We start from the raw sequence: 21316 nt of genomic DNA, 5'->3' as shown, positions 1-21316 counted from the left end.
CCCCACCTTACCCCAGGACCCCATCAACCTCTATTGCTTTCCCTCAGTAACCCCTCTTCCTCTTCCAAAAAGCTTATTTCCCCGCTGACAGACATGGGAAATAACACCTTTGTATGCTAGCCAGCCAGGTCTCTCTTCCCCCTGCTGTCTCCCTTCATCGTGGACACTGTCATTCATGCTTTTCATGCTGTTTCTCCTTTGGCCTCAGCACAACCCCCCCCAAACCCTTTCCCCGGCCCTTCTCCTCAGGTTGCCACTCTGTCTGCGCCATAGAGTTAAAAATAATAGAGAGGGCACCGGATATCGCCTCCCATCCACTTGCATTGAGTTGCTCACCCAGCACATGAGGCGAATTCACCCCTTCTTCCGAGTTGGAAAATGTAATGGCGAGGCCTATTTGGGGCTTCTGTGACAGGTTTTGCGTCACAGAGGTGCGCAGCCCCGTGCGCAAGCTTGTGCACAAGCTCGTGAGTCGAGCTCATTGGTCGAAACCGTTTTCGCTCGTTCATTTACATTGGCCCCAGCCGTTTTGAGCTTCATTGCAAACACTGGGTTCTGGGGGCTTGCTCTGCGCACACCTCCCGCCCTCATTAGAACGGATGCAATCGCAGTTACTGCTACACAGCAATATCCTCAGTGTTAATTTAACCCTCAGGGTTTTTACAAATACATGAATTAACACTGAAGATTGAATTGCATACATGCTGACCACTATTCACACATTTCACTTGGATGTCTGTGTGCACGCTCATACTGTAGAGATACATATGCATAGCCAGATCCGGATGCAAGTAAACATATTGTACACCAAGAGATGAGGTATTGTACACTTGCCTACCAACCTCAGATATGCATGTTAAGTAAAAGTACACCATGCATGCATGGATGTCATAAGTTCTGTCAAAATACTCACTAGACATCTGTCTACTCTTGCCACTGAAACCCATACCCATACAATGATCGGAATCTGATTCCGCTGTGATTTTAATTTGGACCATTTTCCTTTCACGTGACATCCTCATGGGCTTTTCGTGGGCTTTTCTCTTTGTTTTTTTATGCAGACCGTTCCACTGTTTCATTAAAACATTTGAGAATGAGTTAAAAGTCACGGCTCTCCGACTCCAGTGCTGCTCATGTTATTCAAGCTACCAGGGGGGACATTGCAACTCAAACAACAGAGATCATCAACAAAACAAGTGCATATCTGTGGCCGCCACTATATTGGTGACAAAAATAAGGCTCTAACGCCCCCCATCTTCAGTCAGTCTCGCTAATGCTGTTCGTCACACTTCCAAATCAACCAGATTCCTATCCACCTACTCTCTATACTGATGCATAAACTTGCTAATCTACAAAGTTCCCCCATTGCAGTTTTAACAGACATACGCCTTCACTGAGTAGCAGCTGGTATCTTTATAGAAATAAAAGATAGCTAATGCTCCTACTTAAAAAACACCCTGTCACCATGCATTAATGATGGGCTGTCCAGTTAAATATTGAAAGAGAAGACTCTCCCTTTGAAAGAGTTTGGCATCAATCTGGATTGAAGCAGTGCACACACTATGGCTGCAGATAAATAGTAGATCAAAATACTATATATAAATTCTATATTAATAATATAAAATTAGATCACACTGATGAGCCATTTGTTCTTTAATATCTACCGCCTGTCAATTCAGATCTTACCTCCCATGTGTTTTCATGAGCTAGCCCAGGAAAGCCAGAGAAACTCCCTCTGAATTCTATGTGTTAGGCATGACTGAAGGAGTCTGAAAGCCTGCAATTACTGCTGAATAGTGAGTTAACCTTTTCACCCCAGTATTCCACGGCAGCCCTTCACATCTCCCGAGGAGCCATGTAGGATTATTTCCACTGCCGCGATAGGGGATACATATGAAGGCGAGACAGGGCTGGCAAATCCGTTTAAATCATTTACAGGGTCAATTTTTTGTCCACAGTAGTTCCTACTGTAAAGTAGGCCTTTATACCGTAGGAGTCAATGTTACAGGACAATCCAAGGACAATAAGCACAGCAAAGATTAACTGAGAAGAATGACTTGATGTATTGTTGCTGTCATGCAATTTATAACCCCAGAAGCACCCATTGCCTCATTTAATTTCATAATGTCTATGTCATATTTAATCCAACTGGGCAAATTAAGTTCCCTCTCTGTTCTTTGTGCCTATTCCAGATTTCCATAATGTCTTCTCCTGGGTTCACAGGTCTGGTAAATTTAAAAAGGCTTTCACAGCCTGCTGTCTCTTTATCTCAGCAAATGCAGCAAAATGTATTAAAATATAATATATTCAAAATCTACTGTAGCATTTCGAGTAAAGAAGCACAAACATGCCCTGCATTAGATTATGGCTTACGAGATTTAATATCCCCTTTAGCCACAATTAATTAACCAAACTAATTTTACATTCCCTGTAACTATACTGCTCCAATAAACACTAGACCACCACATTATATAGCACTAATTCTCAACATATTACATGTCCTTGTTTGATGTGTTTCAATGCTGTGATGGCATCTCCGCCGCCTGGATCTCTCTTCCTGCCGTGGACCAAGATGCCTGCAGACCAAGATGGTGGATCGGATTTCGCACTCCAACTCCTTAAACCTCACGCGATTGGCTTCTCTTCTCAATGTTATGAATATTGATAAGATTCTAAACTGAAGATGTACTGTAGATGTGTGGAGTTATCAGTAATCAAACCATCCAAATGGCCTTATCAAATTCCATGAGCAATTCTGCCAGGAAGAAATCACTTCAAGTAAAATCATTTCACACCAGATTTCCTTTTAACAATATCAGATTAGTCAATGGCAGCATTTCATTCTGCTTCGTATTTGTTTTATATTTTGGATGATACTAATCGCGCACAGGTCATTCTGCTCAGCTTTGTTCCCTTAATTAAAAGGGTGAAACCGTCTGAAAACTTTATCCTTTGTTCTACAGCTCTGTGCATCAAAAAAATTATAATATGAAGTAGTTCATATTAGTCTCAAAACTAGTGTAGTCTAGAAGTGTAGTCTCAAAACTACACTGTAAAATCCTGTGCAAATTTCACCAAAATGAACACCAGTTACATTTAAAAGTTTTGCTGTGTATGTGGTTCGTCACAACAATTCATTCAGTCAATAACATGGATCTGTATATGCAATGAGTGTTACTGTTGTCAGACTCACATGGTGGCTGTCAGGCAGAAACCTTGTACTGTATTTCCATCTATCATCTTTTTATGTTTTTCATAAATTAACCCATTAAGAGCTGAAGCCGATTCTACACATGTCTTCTAAATCCCAACAGTATTCTGAAAAAACGTATGTTTCTATATCAGTGGTGCTCAAACCTTTTCATTCAAGTCAAGGACCCCCAAAATTATATGTATTTGCCCGCCGACCCCCATCTCAAAATATTTTGTTCCAGGGACCCCCCAGAAGCAAAGAATAGAGTTAAAAATGTTTAAAACAATATATATTCAAAGATTTGCACACATCATATCTGTTATATTTCAATAGCCAAAGTGTAAAATAATGCTTTTTAGCTGAAATCAAAAAGTGACACAGATGCGTTCAAGGTCTTCATGGGTTAATGCCCTTTGTTATACTTCATTTGACGTGTCACACAAAACAGAAAATAGCCAATCACACAAACTCATACATCACGTTTAGATTTTTTGGGAAAAGTATCTATAATGACATGCCCAAGATAGGGATGCCAGGTTGAAAGTGGTCACGTCTATCATGTGTTTTATAAATATTTACCAAATACTGTATAAGTAATAACAAGAGCTTGTGACTAAATAATGACTATATTGGATCCATTGGAACACATGTTCTGAAAAGTAATGGTATTGGAAGGTAATGGAAGGCTTCTGCTTGACAGTGAAGATACACTATGCAGTGTACTTAAGTAAAAGTACCAATACTACAATATAGAAATACTCTGTTACAAGTAAAAGTCTAGAATTAAAAATGTACCTGACGCTGATGCGTTGCGATGCGACGTGTTGTGAGCTTGTAGATCGGCTATTTTCAAATAGCCTACAGTATGTATAAAATAGGGCTAAAGTGTTTCATAATATCATAATTCATATCTGAAAAGTAACTAGTAACTAAAGTTTTCAAATCATTGTAGTGGAAATGGTGGTAAAAGTACAATATTCGGATCAGAGATGTAGTGGAGTAGAAGTAAAAGTATTGGAAATTGGATATACTCAAGTAAAAGTACAAATACCTCAAAATTGTACTTAAGTACAGTACTTAAGTAAATGTAGCCTACTTACAGTAGTTACTTTCCACCACTGACAGCATGTGACTGATGACTATAATAAGTCTACCTTGGAGCTTGGTCTTGGGAACCTTTCCACAGGGTTTGGTGGCAGTGACGGTGGTGGCACAGGTGGCATCCATGAGCGCTCGTTTCAGAACACCCGTCCTGTTCTTCTTGCCCGTCGCCAGGTCACACTCTCCCCAGGCCTGGAAATCGTACTTGCATTCGCCTGCAGCAGAATGACACAATGAACACAATCACCATTTTGATCAGAAAAATCAGCTATGGAGTCTTTTTTGTTCTGTCAACCTCTGTTCTCTTAGCACTGAATGGGCCATTGTGTGGGACTAAATGCAACTGATCAAGCAGCAAATTAGGCAAAAATGACATAATTGCAGCTTGGCTACATTTCTTAAAACATTCGACCGCTGTAATCACTCATTGGAACCAAACGCCATGAGCCTGGGGAGTACTAGTCAGCTGTGAGTCATCCACTTGAAGATGAACTTCTAATTTGCTCGGCGTTTCATCTATTTCTTATCATCTGTGGAAACTGCCCGAGATCAGCAAAGCAGATATAATTAACGTTTCGTTGTTGCACAAAGCCCCCACCGCAGCTTTTCAGATTCCCTCTTTTGTTTTTCTTCCCACGTCCACCTAAGCATTAGTGAACAAGGTGCTCATACCGTCCGTCGCTTCATGCCTCAAACCATGTACTCAATCAGAATCAGAATCAGGTTTATTATTGTCACATCACAGGTTTACAAGGTAAAAAAGTGGTTGAAATTCGTTTTTGTACGTCATTCCCATCGCAACGTTAGTTCCATAGAAAGAAGAGTGGGGAGAGAGAAGAGGGGAGGGGGGCAAGTGGGAAGGAGATCGAACAAGAGAACAATAGAAGGCCAAACAAGTTATCTACATATTTACAAAGTACCAGAGATAAAGAAACAAACTAAGGTGCCTGAGCATAGCAGTAATGTATGTATACTGTGCATGATATACTTATAGACGTTAAGGTGCTTAGAGAGAAAAAAAGCGCAAGTAGCTCCATGAGGGAGAGCAACAAAAAAAAGTAATCTGTGCCTGGTGTGGTCTACAGGTACAGTATGTCCGAGGGGGAGCAATAAAATCCTCAGACGTGTTAATTTATCCATTTGTGACTCCAAGAGTATATGAATGGAACCAAGGATCCCTGTGGTTCCATGCATACACTCGGAGTTGAATTAACACTCGGTTTTACAGTGTGTGTACATAAATCAAAGCACATGCACTGCTGTCTGTCCCGGCCATCTTATGTTCTCCATGGAAATAAATCATTGGCTGTGCAACAAAAATCGTTTTTTTCTTTTTTACTGCATTTCATGTTCAGGGATTCATTTGATTTACATTCCTGTGAACTCATTCCCAGCTGGGCTGGAGTAGACTATGGAAGCAACGCTATTATATCCCTCTATATCTGCGAATGTGTGTCTCCCATATCTCCCTCCATTATTTTTTTGCTGCCGCTCAAGCACCGGCTCCCTCATGGCTGTGACACTCGTTGCTCATCTGTCTGCTGCTTCCCCTTCATGAAAGCTAGCGGCCCCCTGCGTGTCACCTGCCTCTGAGATCCCAGGGAACTCATCAGAGAAGGGAGAGGAAAGATGGTGAAGAGGATAGTGGAGAGAGCGAGTGTGACAATGTGACCATTGTCAGGAATCCACACAACATTCAGCTCTGGAATCATGTGCAGCCATAGCTGCTATAATTTGGCCCTGAGAGGGGCTCCCTTCCTCATGGGAATTTGGGCTGGCAGCCCACACACACACACACACACACACACCAACACTAACATGGATGTACAGGTGTGCAGGCACACATGGTCACCGGCAGATGCACGACGTCCACTGGGACACTCAAAAGATCTCTGTGTACTCTCTCTCTCGTTTGTTATTGAAGAGACCCATTTCTAAAAGAGTGTCTTTAAAAGACCTGGAACACATCTGTGTCACTTTTTAGATTTGAGCTAAAAAGCATTATTTTACACTTTGGCTATTCAAAAATAGCAGATCTACAAGCTCATAGCGCGGCACCGAGTGCCGCGCTATGAGCTTGTAGATCTGCCATTTTTGAAAAATCGTGAAAATGTGTGCAAATCTTTGAATATATTATTTTAAAGCGAACATTTTTAACTGAAATCTTTGCTTCTGGGGGGTCCCTGGAACAAAACATTTTGAGATGGGGGTCCTTGACATGAAAAGGTTTGAGCACCACTGATATAGAAACATACGTTTTTCAGAATACCTTTGGGATTCAGAAGACATTTGTAGAATCTTCAGGTCTTAATGGGTTAATCGTAAATTCCAGTGGTAGCATCAAGACCATTGTGTCAAAAAAAGGTCATACCCCATGATGAACATGAAGCGTGACCTATATATGAACTTGGATAGATGTATTAGTAGTAGTTGTTTGTCAGAAACTACAGCAGATAGGCTTTGCCAACGTTAAACTGCTCACTGGTAATCAGACGTCACTTGGCACAAGGGCCTTGCTTGAGCCACTGCAGATTGTAGTGTTTTTTTCCCTTTGTGTTGTACAATTAAGTGGCTTTTGTTCGTTAGTTGTGTGAGATCCACTTTGGACTGCCACGCCACAGATTGTTTTTGCTGGCGCTTCTGCCAATTTGCTTGGATTATTCCGACAGCAATTAAGAGAGCTTTTTACAGCGACAATTTTGTTTATTTATAAAGTCAGTTGGAATCACTGCTGTCAGTGGTAACAATTAATGTTTCCTTTTCAATCTGCCATTTTCACTCATAAGATTTGTCTTTCTTTTCTGTTTGCAATTAACACAACTGCATTGGAATGTGTTCCATCAGAGGATGGTGCAGGTCAGGGCAGGGTTTTCATAAAAACTAAATTGAATACTACTGTACAGTAGGAGCCAAATGGGTAAAACATGTCAATGGATTTATGTGACCATGGAAGGGCAATGGTTTTTGACGGCTGTTTAAATCACTGCGGCGCGAAATGTTTGGAGGAAATGTTGATTCATCTGTTTATGGAACCCAAAGCTATTGTTCTTTACAGTGAAGTGATACAATATTTTTGCATGAAGAAATGCCTGCATCGTATCTTTGGAACATTAACACACAGCGACTGGTACGGTATTAGGCCACACAAAATATCAGCGTGTCAGCCAGGTTCAACTACGGGCTCAAACCCTTCAGTAGCTCCGTATGAGACTGAGCTCCTTTGACCCATTAAGACCTGAAGCCGATTCTACAAAATAATGTCTTCTAAATCCCAACAGTTTTCTGTAAAACATATGTTTCTATGTCAGTGGTTCTCAAACCTTTTCATGTCAAGGACCCCCAAAATGATATGTATTTGGCCGCTGACACCCATCTCAAAATATGTTGTTCCAGGGACCCCCAGAAGCAAAGATTTGAGTTAAAGATGTTTTCTTTAAAATAATATACAGTATATATTATATGTGTAAGATTTGTACACATTTTCACGATTTTTCAAAAATAGCAGATCTACAAGCTCATAGCGCTGCACTCGGTGCGTCATCAAAATGAGCAGCAACTCATGAAACTAAACTAGAACTAAACTGAAATTAAAAGGAAACTTTAAATAGAAAAAAAAAACTGATTACAAAAACAGAAATCACAAGATTGTCATGTTGTTCTCCGAGCTCCGATCACTCACTTGCCTTAATTAGAGGAAAGCTCTTAGGACCACATCCAGTGGTCTTCTAAATTCACAACAGTGCTCCAGAGGCAATATGCAGTTACAGTATAGCTTTCCAACCAGATGACAATGATTGTTTTGGGATTGCTTGTGCTTATGAAAAGGCATGGGCTATGTGGGGTGTTTATAATAGCTTCTGATTACATATACGTGTTTCATTTCAAATGAATTCTCTTTTACTTTGGATTAATTGAAACTTGATTCTGGAAAAAAAAGTGACAGCATACTGCAGACATTACAGCATGCAGGTATCACAAATGCATTATTTACATGTTTATTTATTATGTATTATTTATTACACTTATAACAAGTGTATGCGTGCTACCCATATTCATGAAAGGCCACTAAGTCCTGCAACGTTACCGTGTGTGTGCAGTGCACTTGTCATTCCTGGTGTAGCAGAATTTACGCAATACTATTTTCGTGGGCTGCGCAAGCGCCATGCATATGCACTTTGGTGTCGCACGTGACTGTGTTTGGTCATGCATCCGTATATCGGAGGTCTTTAGCCACAGTTCCATAGCACCCCAATTAATTGATAATTGTTAAGGTCCCCCTCAGCACTCCCAATAACAATCTGCTGGAACTGCACCTAATCAGTCTCAAACCCAACTGGACACGTACTCTGCAAAAGCCTCAATCATTCAGTCTATAGTCTATAGTGTACATTGCATATCGTCGCCTTGCTAAACTAATGGCCTAAGTCATTTTTTAAAGTTTTTCAGGAAAAATAAAAAAACTGATCCAAAACAAAACTATATGATATTTATTAATCATTTCACACAAAATGTTTATAACGAATTATGACCATTTACATAGAAATAACACTGTATGTCAGTTATGTAACATAAGAGATTTAAATAGGTTTAAATAGGATTAAATCTGACTTGGCCAAAAAAAAAGCAAAACCAATTACAAAATGGCCTAAATCAGTAAATAATTTGGCTTAAGTCACAAAACCATGTGACTTGGCCAAAAAAAGTCACACTAGGGAGTTAGGCCATTATACTAAAAGGGGAGTGAAAAGCATGATCCTTTTCAATTAGGAGATGGGCGATTTTACCAGAGGTGGCCAGTGTCATGAGGAGCTGACTTAGGCAAAAATATAATTTTCCTCAAAAAATGACTTAGGCCATTAGTTTAGCAAGGTGACGATATTGTATAATACATAGTATACAGTTGCCAACTTATTTTTGCTTAATATTCTTTATAGTATGTGAGAAAGATACATTCCTTGTATGTGTACACAGAAGTTGAATTCTGCTTCAGAGCCACCACGTCCCACAAGAGGCTCCTAGAAATACCGCATTGCAGATGTATGCCTCGGACAACCAGTCGATATTTACGTCCGAGACTAAGTATAGCGAATGAAGGCTTTGAAGGAATTTAATTAACATGTTTTGTGAGGGCACAGCCTGATCAAAACCTGATCAAATTAACATGGCCGATATGTTTCCATCTTATTTTATCATCTTATCTTATCTCGTCATAATTGAGGCATTTTATTGTATTGCTCATTTCATTGTAGAGAGTGTTTTAACATAAATCCAACTCGGAATATGAATATGTATATGAATGTTGCGTTACGTATGTACTGTACTATTGTGTTTAGTTGAGACGTAAGAGTTGTGTCTTGTACTATCCCATGTTGTATTATGTTATGTCGTGTTGGGTTTTGTAAGGTACAGTACTATATGTTTAGCCTACTGACAGCCTATAGCACACAGGGATTTTTTCCTTGAGGACAATAAAGTAATTACCATCATGATCATCATCATCATCAAGGTCTAATTTATACTCCATCACATGGCCGTGTTAACCCATTAAGACCTGAGACGGATTAAACAAAAAATCTTCTAAATCCTAACAGTTTTCTGAAAAAACGTATGTTGGTATTCAAAACCTTTTCATGTGAGGGATCCCCAAAATTACATGTAGTGCCGCGGACCCCCATCTCAAAATATTTTGTTCCAGGTACCCCTAGAAGCAAAGGTTTGAGTAAAAAAATCGCTTTGAAAAAATATATTCAAAGATTTCCACACATTTTCACGATTTTTCCCAAAATAGCCAAAGAAATCTTAAAATCACACACAGATGCGTTCCCGGTCTTAACACATCCACTGCCAGGCCCGTAGTCCTACGGGCCGTTAAATCCAACCGTTAACTGCCGTTCCCGTAGCCCGTAGTCCCGTAGTTTTCCCATGTTAAATCGTGCAGGTGCAGATTCCGGATTTTTTTTGCACTTCCGGTCCGCCAGGGGGCGGACCGGAAACGAAATAATACTGTTTCCGGTTTTTCTCCCGCCTCCGTTTCCTGTCTAGCGGTCAACTTTGGACGCCATTATCTCTGGCTTGTTGTTTTTCTCACCACATCCACCATTTTAGCGTTTTCCTCTCGTTCTCCAGAATGCAGTGTCGGATCGCCGCACGGTTTTCAGCGTTTTGTTCGGTCGGGTCCCGTGTTTGTGTCGAACCAAATGAACGCGGATTTTAAACGGATTTAGCGGGGCCTATGACGGAATCAAAAAAACAAAAAAGGTAAGAAATAGCGTGGCACTACGATGGACGTTCTGAGATTAGCCGATGGCAGTCAATGTGTTAAAGGGTTAATTTCAGTTCAGTTGAAAACCAGTTAACTCCTCACCTCCAAACTTCTTCTTCCAGTTGCATGGTATCTTGCAGCGCTGGGTCTTGATGGTCTGCTTGCAGTCGGTGCCCGTGCGCGTGCCCTCCCTGGTGCCCAGCCCACAGTCGCCTTCGTTGGCCACACACACACTCCACTGCCACTCGCCACAGTCCGACTTACGCTCCTTCTTACCTGCAGGATCACACAGATTGAAATGCTGGTGTGGTACTCTGCTCCCTTTTGAATTAGCATGGATACAACTAGGGTCGTCAAGGCAGGTCAAACTATTCAAATTTCCCCCTGTTTAAAGTTTATATATGCGAGAAATCTCCACATTTTCATCAAATTACCATGCGTCTGCACAAGCCATACATTCAAATAGGATATACTGGGTTTACTAAATTGCCAATCTCAACTTCAAGTTTATTGTCACATAAACTCTATTCCAACCTCATAAGAATAGAGGAGTAACAATGAAAAGAAAAAGTTAGATAATAGGACAACCATATTAAATATACATAGTGCTCAGACACTAATACAAATTTTGCAATATCGCAGTCTTTAGTACAAGTAAGAGACAACACTTAGTAACAAATATATACATATATATAGCAATAGAATATCACTTTCTCCATGTGCAAGTAAGAAACGTAACTTAGCGGCACAAACAGTATCGAAGTAAGTAAGTGTGTATACATCTACGCTTCTTAGGACGGTGGTGGAAAGTAACTAAGTACATTTACTTAAGTACTGTACTTAAGTACAGTTTTGAGGTATTTGTACTTTACTTGAGTATTTCCAATTTCCAATACTTTTACTTAGCTCCACTACATTTCAGAGACAAATATTGTACATTTACGCCACTATAATTTTATAGTAGGCTATTTGAAAATAGCATATTGCAGTATTGATACTTTTACTTAAGTAAAGAATTTGAGTACTTTTTCCACCACTGGACGCCACAGGACAGTGCAGGGGGCCTACCTTGTTTCTCGCCCTTCTCACCCACTTCGGCTGCTGTCACCGCGAGCACCAGGAGAGCCATGACGGCCAGTCGTGTCCACTGCTGGTGTCCGTGCATTCTGAAGGAGAGACAACACCTTTAGCATATACAGTAGCAGGGGTGGGCAACTTTGATGGTGGAGAGGGCCACTATATTTCACTCCTCACTCTCACACACTCACTCCAGAGGGCCACATTGCATATACTGTCGGGCAGAAACCTCTTATCTCTGTATTTTAACTTTTTTCCTAAATTAATCCTGTACTCGCCATTCTATGTCACACAAAAGTAGCAAAAATAGCCGATCTACAAGCTCAAAACGCGTCGCAGAGTGACGCGTTTTGAGCTTGTAGATCGTCTATTTTTTAATTAGAATTCTGAAAAGTAAAATTTTGATTTAATTTCAAATGCATTTAGTTATACTTATGTTAACTTTATGAACTTTAATAGAAATACATTAGACATAAAAAAGACAATAACATTTTAATACTAGTCATTAAGCTACTAATATAGACTGAAGTAATTAAAGCGGGTTATGTTTGCATGTTTGGAATTGTAAACAGCTGAAATCAATAATACTGTATATCAGTATTCCGATATTAACCTGCGTGCTGCATTAAGTGAAGGTGTGGGGCAGCATGTGGCCGCCAGTTGCCCATGTGTGGCATATAGGTTCATGCAAGATAGATGTAGTGGGTTCTTGCCACGCTGTTGTTTCCTACCATCAGTGAGAATTTAAATAAAGAATGAACATTTAGTTTATAGCAATTGGAAGGCACCGAATTATAACAACTAGCGCATAATTTATATAGGCTGATTTGCCCCCATAGCGACTTGTGATGTACATGTAGGCGACGCTCAATGGCTTACGGAATACTGTGTAGGGGGCATTCAAACCCTGCATTTCCTTATTCGTTGTTATTAATAATGTATTTTATCCATGATTTAACATGATTTAAATTTAACACTCTTTAGAAATGAAAATGAGCAAAAAGGAACTTTAGGAGCTTCAGGCCTGCCAGTATGTGAACTCTTCAAAAGCTCATCACTTTTCAAACGTCTTTATACTTCTGGCAGCTCACAGAACACTTTTTCTTTTTTCTTTTCTTTTTGTATTCTGCCATCTTTCAAGAAATGTGGGGACAGTTCATACAGTTTATGGAAGGTAATCCTTTGGGACCTGTGTTAATAGATGGTTCTGCTACTTTGTAATGTGGGAAGAAAAATTATGACCATATCTGTTGTTGTTGTTTTTTGTGTATTTGTTTTTTTCTGATGTTTTTGTAATGTTTTTTATCTTATTTTTCTGTTTTTGTTTTTCATATTGTTATTATGTATGTGTATGTATTCTATGTGATGTCTATTTGCTCTGTTTTTGTTTGATTATGTATAGACATTTAACACAAGAGCCATATTGCTATGTTATATAATTGAAAATGCCAATAAATATATCAAAATACAGACTGATTGGTTTGTGCTAAAAAAAAAAGTATCAAGATTAATTTACTATAGTACTGTGTATGGCAGACACACAACAGTCGTGGTTTAAAACATGAAAAACAGCATGCTATGGGAGAAGCATACTCTTAAGTTTCAAGGTTCAAGGTTCTTTACTGTTATGTTTTGTGTACAGGTACATACTGTAAAATGTTAAATTAAAAAATGTTAAATTCATTTTAAATTTTAAAGTTGCAAATATTTACATTATTTGTTGTTTATATTGCATAATGTACTGTATACAACTGTTTAGTGTTTGGATGTCAGACTCCTTTAGTATTATGCATCAAAACCCCTAATTGTCTCCGCCAGGCCGAAAGGCATGGCGAGAGAGTATGTTTTACCCCCTGTCCGTCCGTCCGTGTGTCCGTGTGTCCGTGTGTCCGTCCGTCATTCGATCTGTCTGTGTACAGCTAATCTCCGGCACCGTTGGCTTGCTCGCAGCCAAACTGTGCACACACAGTCCCTGGATACCAGAGCAGAACCTCTGCCCCAAATTTTTCACAGGGGCCTGTTATAGCGCCACCAGGAGGCCGATTTGTGCAAAACACATTTTTTGACAGTACTCCTACAGATTTTGTCCAAAAATCCCACAATTCGGTACACAGTATCTCTATAGTCATTAAACGAAACGGGTCTTTCAGATTTCTCATATTCCATCCCGATTGGCTAAAAATGTCTTCCAAAGTTTGCAGGAGTGCACCGTTTTGAACAAAATGCCTCAAATCATGAACACAGCATGCAATTTCCGTGAAATTTTGCACGCACATTCCCATTAGGCCGAGGAAGGACTACCATTTGAACATTTTCAAATCAGCCTCATGGTGGCGCTATAACAGGCCGATTCGTGTTTTTACCTATAATTGCACCGATCTGTGTAAAACTTTGTATGCACACTCCCTATAGGTCAAGGAAAAACCTTTGGCCTGCATTTTTCACATCTGCCTTTTATAGCGCCACCAGGAGGCCGACTTGTGTAAAACATTTTTTTTTATATTACTCCTTCCAATTTTATCCAAATTTCACGCAAATCGGTATGATCTCTATAGTCATGTGATCACGACGGATGTGTTTGATTTTTCATATTCCATATTGATTGGCTAAAATTGACATCTAAAGTTTGCATTATTGGCTTGTTTTGAACAAAATTCTGCAAATCATGAACGCACCGTCCAATTGCGCTCAAACTTTGCACGCACATTCACACTATGTTGAGGAACAAATGCCACCCTTTTAACATTGGCCTGTTATAGCGCCACCAACAGGTCTAATTTAGCGAAACACATGTTTTTAACAAAATGCCTCAAATCATGAATGCAGTCAGTGTCCGATTGTCGTGCAAGGCCTAAGAAGAAATGGCACCCTTTTCACGTTGGCCTATTATAGCGCCACCAGGAGGCCACAATAGCCTACCTGACCTGGCGGAGACCTGTGCTCCGAGGAGCACTTTTTCTAGTTTGTTTTGCCTCTGCTCTCTTCCTTCTCTCCTCCTGGAACTGGTATCATTCACCAGACCAACCACCTATCCTTTAAACCCCACCCCTTCCTCAATCAATCAGTTTTCCCTACACTTTTCCATGCCAAGTACCCCCAAATAGCCATAGAATATGGCTCTGCCGCCCGATTGCAAAATGGATAAAAAAATAAATTAAAAAAACAATTAACTTACACTGACAAAAAAATAAAATAAGTTACAGATTCTTAATATTTTCTTATTTGTATTGATGTAATTGAGTTTACAGCTGAGCTGCTGTTTACATCCGATTGCATGTTGACTGAGCAGGTGAGGAGTAGACTGGGATCGCTTTGCTTTGCTAGTTTTTATATATAGAGAATCAGTAGACCGAATGGCAAAGTTTAATAATTGAATGGAAAACAGGCTTTACACGGGTACTGCAGAAAGCCTAGCTGGCACAAGGTTAGGTGAGGAGTGAGCTCTCTGTTTGGCTTTGAGAAAGGCATGAGAAGAGAAACATTGACTGAGCAGCAAGCACGGGTAGAGGTTATTGGCAGCGATTAATAGGAGGTCATGGTAAAGACCTCTTTTTGACGTGAAAGATTTATAACAATTTATATTTTATTTTAAGCCGGCACAACAATCTTTTGAATTGAATTTGAACTGAAATTATTTTTTAATAAATTATATTTGACTTTTTTTTCTTTTTACTTTGTCCCTTCCTTTTCAATTGCCCCCATATCACCCCACTTTGAAAACCTGTTTTCCAGACCATTGCCCCCTGACCTATTCTCATTCACTGCCAGCATCAAGCTGTGTCCCATCTGCTTTCACAGTCAGCCAGAGTTACTCCGCTCTTCAAGAAACCGACTCTTGACCCCTCAGACGCTAAGAAGTACAGAACAGAATGCCTCCTCTCCTTTCTTTCAAAAACTCTCCGACCGGTTGTTTCTCACCAGCTCTCTCTCCATCTCTCATAGAATAACATGCTGGCTCCTAAAATCAGTCAGGACTCAAGCCGGCCCAGCCCACTGAAACAGCAACGTTCGCAGTCACAGAGGGACTTCATGCTGCCCAGGCTCTGTCCCGCTCTGTTTTTTGTTTGTTTGTTTTCCATTTTCATAAATGACTGTATGATGGGTAAGGATATTAATGCAAATTCGAAATTTTTATACTGATGATTTATACTCATGTTTGCTCCATATCACAGAGCTTCAGACTGCATTTTCAGTCTTTACAAACTGCTCTTTAGAATTTGAAACTAGTATTAAAGGGTCTATACCATGAATTTAAAAAATAATAATAATATTTAATATCATATTGTTTATGTCCCTCAAACGTTTTTCAAAAGGTTTGAGCCTAAATCAAGCCTCAGATATACTCATTCCAACTAACTTCTCTCTGGCTTATAAAGCACTTTCAGCTGCAATACCAAAACGTCCTTTTGGGCAGAGGGGTGCTACTGAGCAATTCTGTCTGTCAAAATACATGAAAAGAAATGCAAGTGATGTCACTTGCATTGCCATTCTGAGATGGCCTGTTCAGACACGCCCATTCTGAAAATCTCTGAAATGAGAATGAATGACTGAATGTTAAAAAAAAATGTTTTTTGGGGTACAAGAGACACTGGGGAGCCCAAAAAATACCCCCCCCCCCCCCACAAAAAAAAAGAAAAAAGAAATTCAAATAGCGAGTGCCGCGCTATGAGCTTCTCAATGAGACTTAATAAGAATAAAATAATGGTAAAAAATAAATAAATAAACTGTAACTGAACTGAACTACTGTAACTACACCCTGCAGAATTCAGTCAACCATCATATTCAAATATAAATATAATATAATATCACTGGGAGTGTACACAATACAGCGATCAGTCGATCCTGTATGGCTATAGCACTTTACAACATCCACAGAATCAGACCCTTCCTCACCAAAAAGTCTGCCTATAGCTCCTTATCCAAGCCTCAGTCATCTCCTGGCTTGACTATTGCAACTCCCTCCTTGCTGGTCTGCGAGCGTGCCCACTCAAACCTCTTCCAACTGATCAAGAATACCGTGGCAGCCTGACCTTCAAATGTCCACCCTAAATGTTCCTGCATCCTTGCTGCTGCCTTCTGGGTTGCTAACCACATCCAATTCACAACACTGGTTATAAGCTTAACTTCAGGACATGATCCGCGCGCGCACACGCACACACACACACACACACACACACACACACAGTCTTTGACTCACTCCCCTTTGTAGCGTTTAATTGTTTTTCTTTGTACTCTTCCTGCTAGTTCCTATACGTGACTACGTCATTTGTTGACTAGGGTTCATGCCATTTACTCTGATCTTGCAACTTTATACGTTGCTCTGGAAATAAGGGCATCTGCTAAATGCCTAAATCAGGAAATTGCCTCTGGACTGTGTAACTAAGAAATGGCCCCAATGGGTTCTCTCCCTTGCTTCTGTCCAGTGAAATTCACACAGCACACACTGAGGAGGAGAGAGCAAAGAGAGCTGGAGCAATTACCAAGTGTCTTGATGCCAGAAATGCTCCTCTGTGCTCAAATTACTGAAGTACAGCCTGGCAGGGCAATCATTTCCGTTTGTCGTATTTAATTAATCATGCACTGGCTAAGAGCCCCCTCGCCATGAACTTGTGCTCCTAACTTTATTTTGTTTAACTTTTTTTCATAATTTGTATAGGCTGATTTGCCCGCATATCGACTTGTGATGTAGGCGACGCTCAATGGCTTACGGAATACTGCGTAGGGGGCATTCAAACCCTGTATTTCCTTATCCGTTGTTATTAGTAGTGTATTTTATCCATGATTTAACATGATTTGAATTTAGCATTCTTTAGAAATTAATATAAGCAAAAGGAACTTTAGGGGCTTTAGGCCTGCCAGAATGTGAACTCTTCAAAAGCTCATCACTTTTCAAACTTCTTAATAATTCTGGCAGCTCACAGAACTCTCTTTTTCTTTTAGTATTAACATTTAATACAGATATACCCCACAAATCCCCAACCCCCTTTTTGTGATAATGATGTGGTGTCAAGTCCAAGGCAATCTTACAATCCCAATTGAATTATAAAGAAGCAGATATAACGAGATCTAAGCAAAGGAAGAGGGAAGTGAGAAAATTCAATTGAACACAGAGATGACAATCTTTTTCTAAGGGCTGGCATTGCTGCATTGGTAAATGTAGGGTACATCGGCTTCCGTTTCAGTAATTCACACCTCAAGCAGTGGGGCTCTTCGTGCAGTACGAGCATAAAGGCTGGTGAGGTAGATGGCTGCCTTTGAATGAGCACTGCACAGGCTGTTAAAGGAAAATATCGGTCTAGGAGTTAAACTGAATGAACCGTTGAATGAGCATCAGTGTTTCCTCTCTGTACCTAAAGTCATTTTACAGGTTTCACATATTGGGATGCCTGCTTTCCTTGCTAGCAGCGCTTCTTCCTCTAGTATTTATTTCCCCATAAACACACACGCACACGCGCACACACACGCGCACACGCACGCACCCACACACACACACACACACACATACTTCCTGAGTGGGAAGCAGAGCAGCGAAAATAACCATGCCGTGTTTCCTTTCTCTTTCTAAATCCCTGCCCCTGGCACCATGACCACAACTCCGCCACAAATTCTCATGACTCAAGCCTCCTTAGTTTGTGTAAAGCAGTGGGTTTTTTACATCAGAGACAGCAAGTCAGCCAAGAATGTCACTGAATGACTCATCCCTCTATAGCCCACAGAAGGATTCTGCCCTCCACTAGATGTTGGGCGATTGTGTGAAGTAGATGCTGGATGTGAAGACGTCCCCATGCGTTCGGATGAATTTAACTTTCCCTATGGTTTGGAAAGGTTTGGTCCAAATTAGAGCAAATTAGAGTGTCTGCATCTACTGTGTCTGATGCAAGAGAAGAGAAGCCTAGTTGACTAAATTGTGGAGAAAATGTAAACAACAAAAAAGTTCTCTAATCTATTCTTGTCGAAACAGGCTGCTCCAGGCAGTATAACATAGATTAGGGGTCTTCAACAGGGGTCCCAGACCCCTAGGGGGTCCTCAGAGTTACTACAGGTGGTCCGCCAAATCTTTGTGTGGTGGGGACCATTAGCTGAAAATATAGCTGAAAATTAGTGTTTTTTCGGGAAAAAGAGCAGACCAAGTACAGAGCCAACGGTCAAGTTGACTAAATATAGAGGGTTTAAAAGGTTAACTATCTGAAAATACACATTAACATGAATCCAACTACCTATGAAATCTATTAAAAAAAGTTTAATCTGCAACATCATTTTGTACAATATTTAGTGGGGGTCCCTGCTTCATCTCTCTGTCAGCTAGGGGGTCCTTGGCCTGAAAACGTTGACATAGATAGTTTAACAGTTACACTTCTGTGGTTCCAACCTTTGGTAGAGAGTGGTGGTAATTCCACATACTGTGTATACGAAGTACAAAGTACAATGTATGCAAATTACAATATGTGCAGGGGATTTGACCGAACGTATGATGGAAAAGAATACAACCGCGTATGCTCTATTGTGAGCGAAAGGATCGTTTAGATCGAAGACATCCGACTTGTCCGTTTGGCCATTGTTCATGGCTCTGATAGTCTCTCTTTCTGTGACAACACAGCTTGCCTGACCCAGCGGCACAAACAGTCCATTGCTGGGGTGATGTTTGTCCTTCATAATCCTTTTAGTTCTACGGTGAGCGGAGGGAAGTCCCCGTGGTGTGCATGGCCATAGTGGCAATGCACTAATAATAATGCTTGCTTGTGTGCCTAAAATCATTATTTCGTAGTATAGGATTCCTCTATTTGAGATGAGAACAGGAGAACATTATTATTAGTTAAACAATGCATCCAGTGGTGAATATATACGGCCCATGAGCCAGAGAGAAGTAGTCCTATCAAGCCCTCCATTTCACCCATTGATCTGGACCCGGCAGTGGGATGTGAAGAGAGGAGTGGAGGAGGAAAGCCAATAGTGTCCCTCAAATCGATGGACCTTCAATGACCCCTCCGCCCCACCCCCTGCGCGGAGACAAATGCCGCTCGGCATTTGCTCTCCATCTTCCCTCTGTCTCTCACTATACAGCACTGACGCAATCCCTGCCGAGTACATATAGAGCAGAGTCTATTTATGCCATCAGATCACTCTCTGGCTTTTCATATGGGGTGGTGAGAGACGGAGACAGATGTGCTGGAAATAACGGAGGGATGCTGTAGAAGAAGAAAAACACTTTGGGTTGTTAGTGATCTTGGCTAACTGAAGATTTCCACCATTAACACCCCCCCCCCCCCCCCACACACACACACACACTGCAACACCCGCACACCCCTGAATTATATATTTGAATTATATTTCTTCTATCTTTTCTTCATTAAACACATGGAAAATATGTAATCAAGTAACAACTTCCCTGTGGTGCAATAACGATAAGAAAGCAAATATTATGATAGGACGCTCTTGGTTACTCTTAGTAAGTAAGCAAATTAATTAAATATATTTTTGAAATATATTCAGCTCTAGCGGTATTGAAAGCATCATTAGCTTCAGAGGCCAACGAGCCCCTTCACTCTCTCACATGAGACTGTCAAAAGAGATAAGCATAATATCATAATTGGTACATACTTGTACATCTTCAAGCAGTTCTATTGTATAACCTATTTAACCCGGGAGAAGCATCTGCCGCGCTATGAGCTTGTAGATCTGCTATTTTTGAGAAATCGTGAACATTTTTGCAAATCTTTGAATATATATATATTTTAAAGCAAACATTTGTAACTCTTTCCTTCCTTCTGGGGGTCCCTGGAACAAAATATTTTGAGATGGGGGTCCATGGGGGGTAAATACATATACATTTTGGGGTCCTTGACATGAAAAAGATTGAGAACCACTGACATAGTAGCATAAGTTTTTTCAAAAAACAGTTAGGATTTAGACAATCTGGGAACCCAGATTCAACTGAAAAGGAAAAACAGCGACCTCTGCTGTTCGTTCCTCCTCAGTGTGACTCTGGGACAATGCCGACGTAGGACTTGTGCGCAAGGAAACAGGGTTTAAGTCTGCCTTCACCGCTCCACTTCCGGTGGTGAGCTTGCGTTTTTAGATAACATTTCTACACGGAACACTAACACCACTTCTCCCAGAGAACATGGATCGTTTTGGTTATAAGCCCACTTGTTTCTATGATGAAAGAGTAAGTTCAAATGTGAATATCTTTCCGTGGTTTTGTCTGCTCCGCGGACGCTATTGTTAAATTAGTTTCGGTACGGTAACTGGTACGGTACCAGTACGGAAGGATCGACGGACACGTGAATCCCGCCCACTACATTTGATTGGGTAAAGCGCGGCCTGCTTCCTGATCTGAAGGCACTCCCACTCCCACACAGTGTGTACACGTTCTGACGAACCTTCAGGACAGATTCCAACGCAGTGCAGAATCTGTTCTTGAGAGATTAGGATTTAGAAGACATTTTGTAGAATCGGCCTCAGGTCTTAATGGGTTAAGAGCTTTGGCACATCACAATTGGATATCTTATGTTTTAGATATGCAGCATGATTCATACTGTACACATTCCAACTAAAACGGGCAAAAATGTAGGCCTGTAGGTGACTGAGACTGAGACTTCACTCACGAGACGTACATTGTATGCCATCGTGTGAAGTTCTCTCCTCAGGCAATCATTTTAGAAGATCATAAAGAAAAAGATTTC

At 40.6% G+C, this 21316-nt stretch overlaps 1 protein-coding gene across 3 annotated transcripts in view; it reads right to left on the bottom strand.

Annotated features, from left to right (window-relative positions):
* ptn (pleiotrophin) overlaps positions 1 to 21316 on the bottom strand; it is an 85498-nt gene that overhangs the window by 3875 nt on the left and 60307 nt on the right. For all 3 annotated transcript variants that reach the window (XM_084050042.1, XM_084050041.1, XM_084050043.1), the window contains 3 exons: positions 11625 to 11722; positions 10659 to 10832; positions 4348 to 4509 (listed from right to left, as the gene is read on the bottom strand). In XM_084050042.1, coding sequence (XP_083906168.1) covers positions 4348 to 4509; positions 10659 to 10832; positions 11625 to 11721 — 433 coding nt within the window. In that variant the 5' untranslated portion in view covers position 11722. The remainder of the gene's footprint in view (positions 1 to 4347; positions 4510 to 10658; positions 10833 to 11624; positions 11723 to 21316) is intronic.

This window comes from Gymnoscopelus microlampas, assembly GCF_963454915.1.
Source record: "Gymnoscopelus microlampas genome assembly, chromosome: 23".
Taxonomy (NCBI): domain Eukaryota; kingdom Metazoa; phylum Chordata; class Actinopteri; order Myctophiformes; family Myctophidae; genus Gymnoscopelus; species Gymnoscopelus microlampas.
Note: the sequence above shows the minus strand (reverse complement) of the source record. Positions and strands in the feature narration are given on the sequence as shown.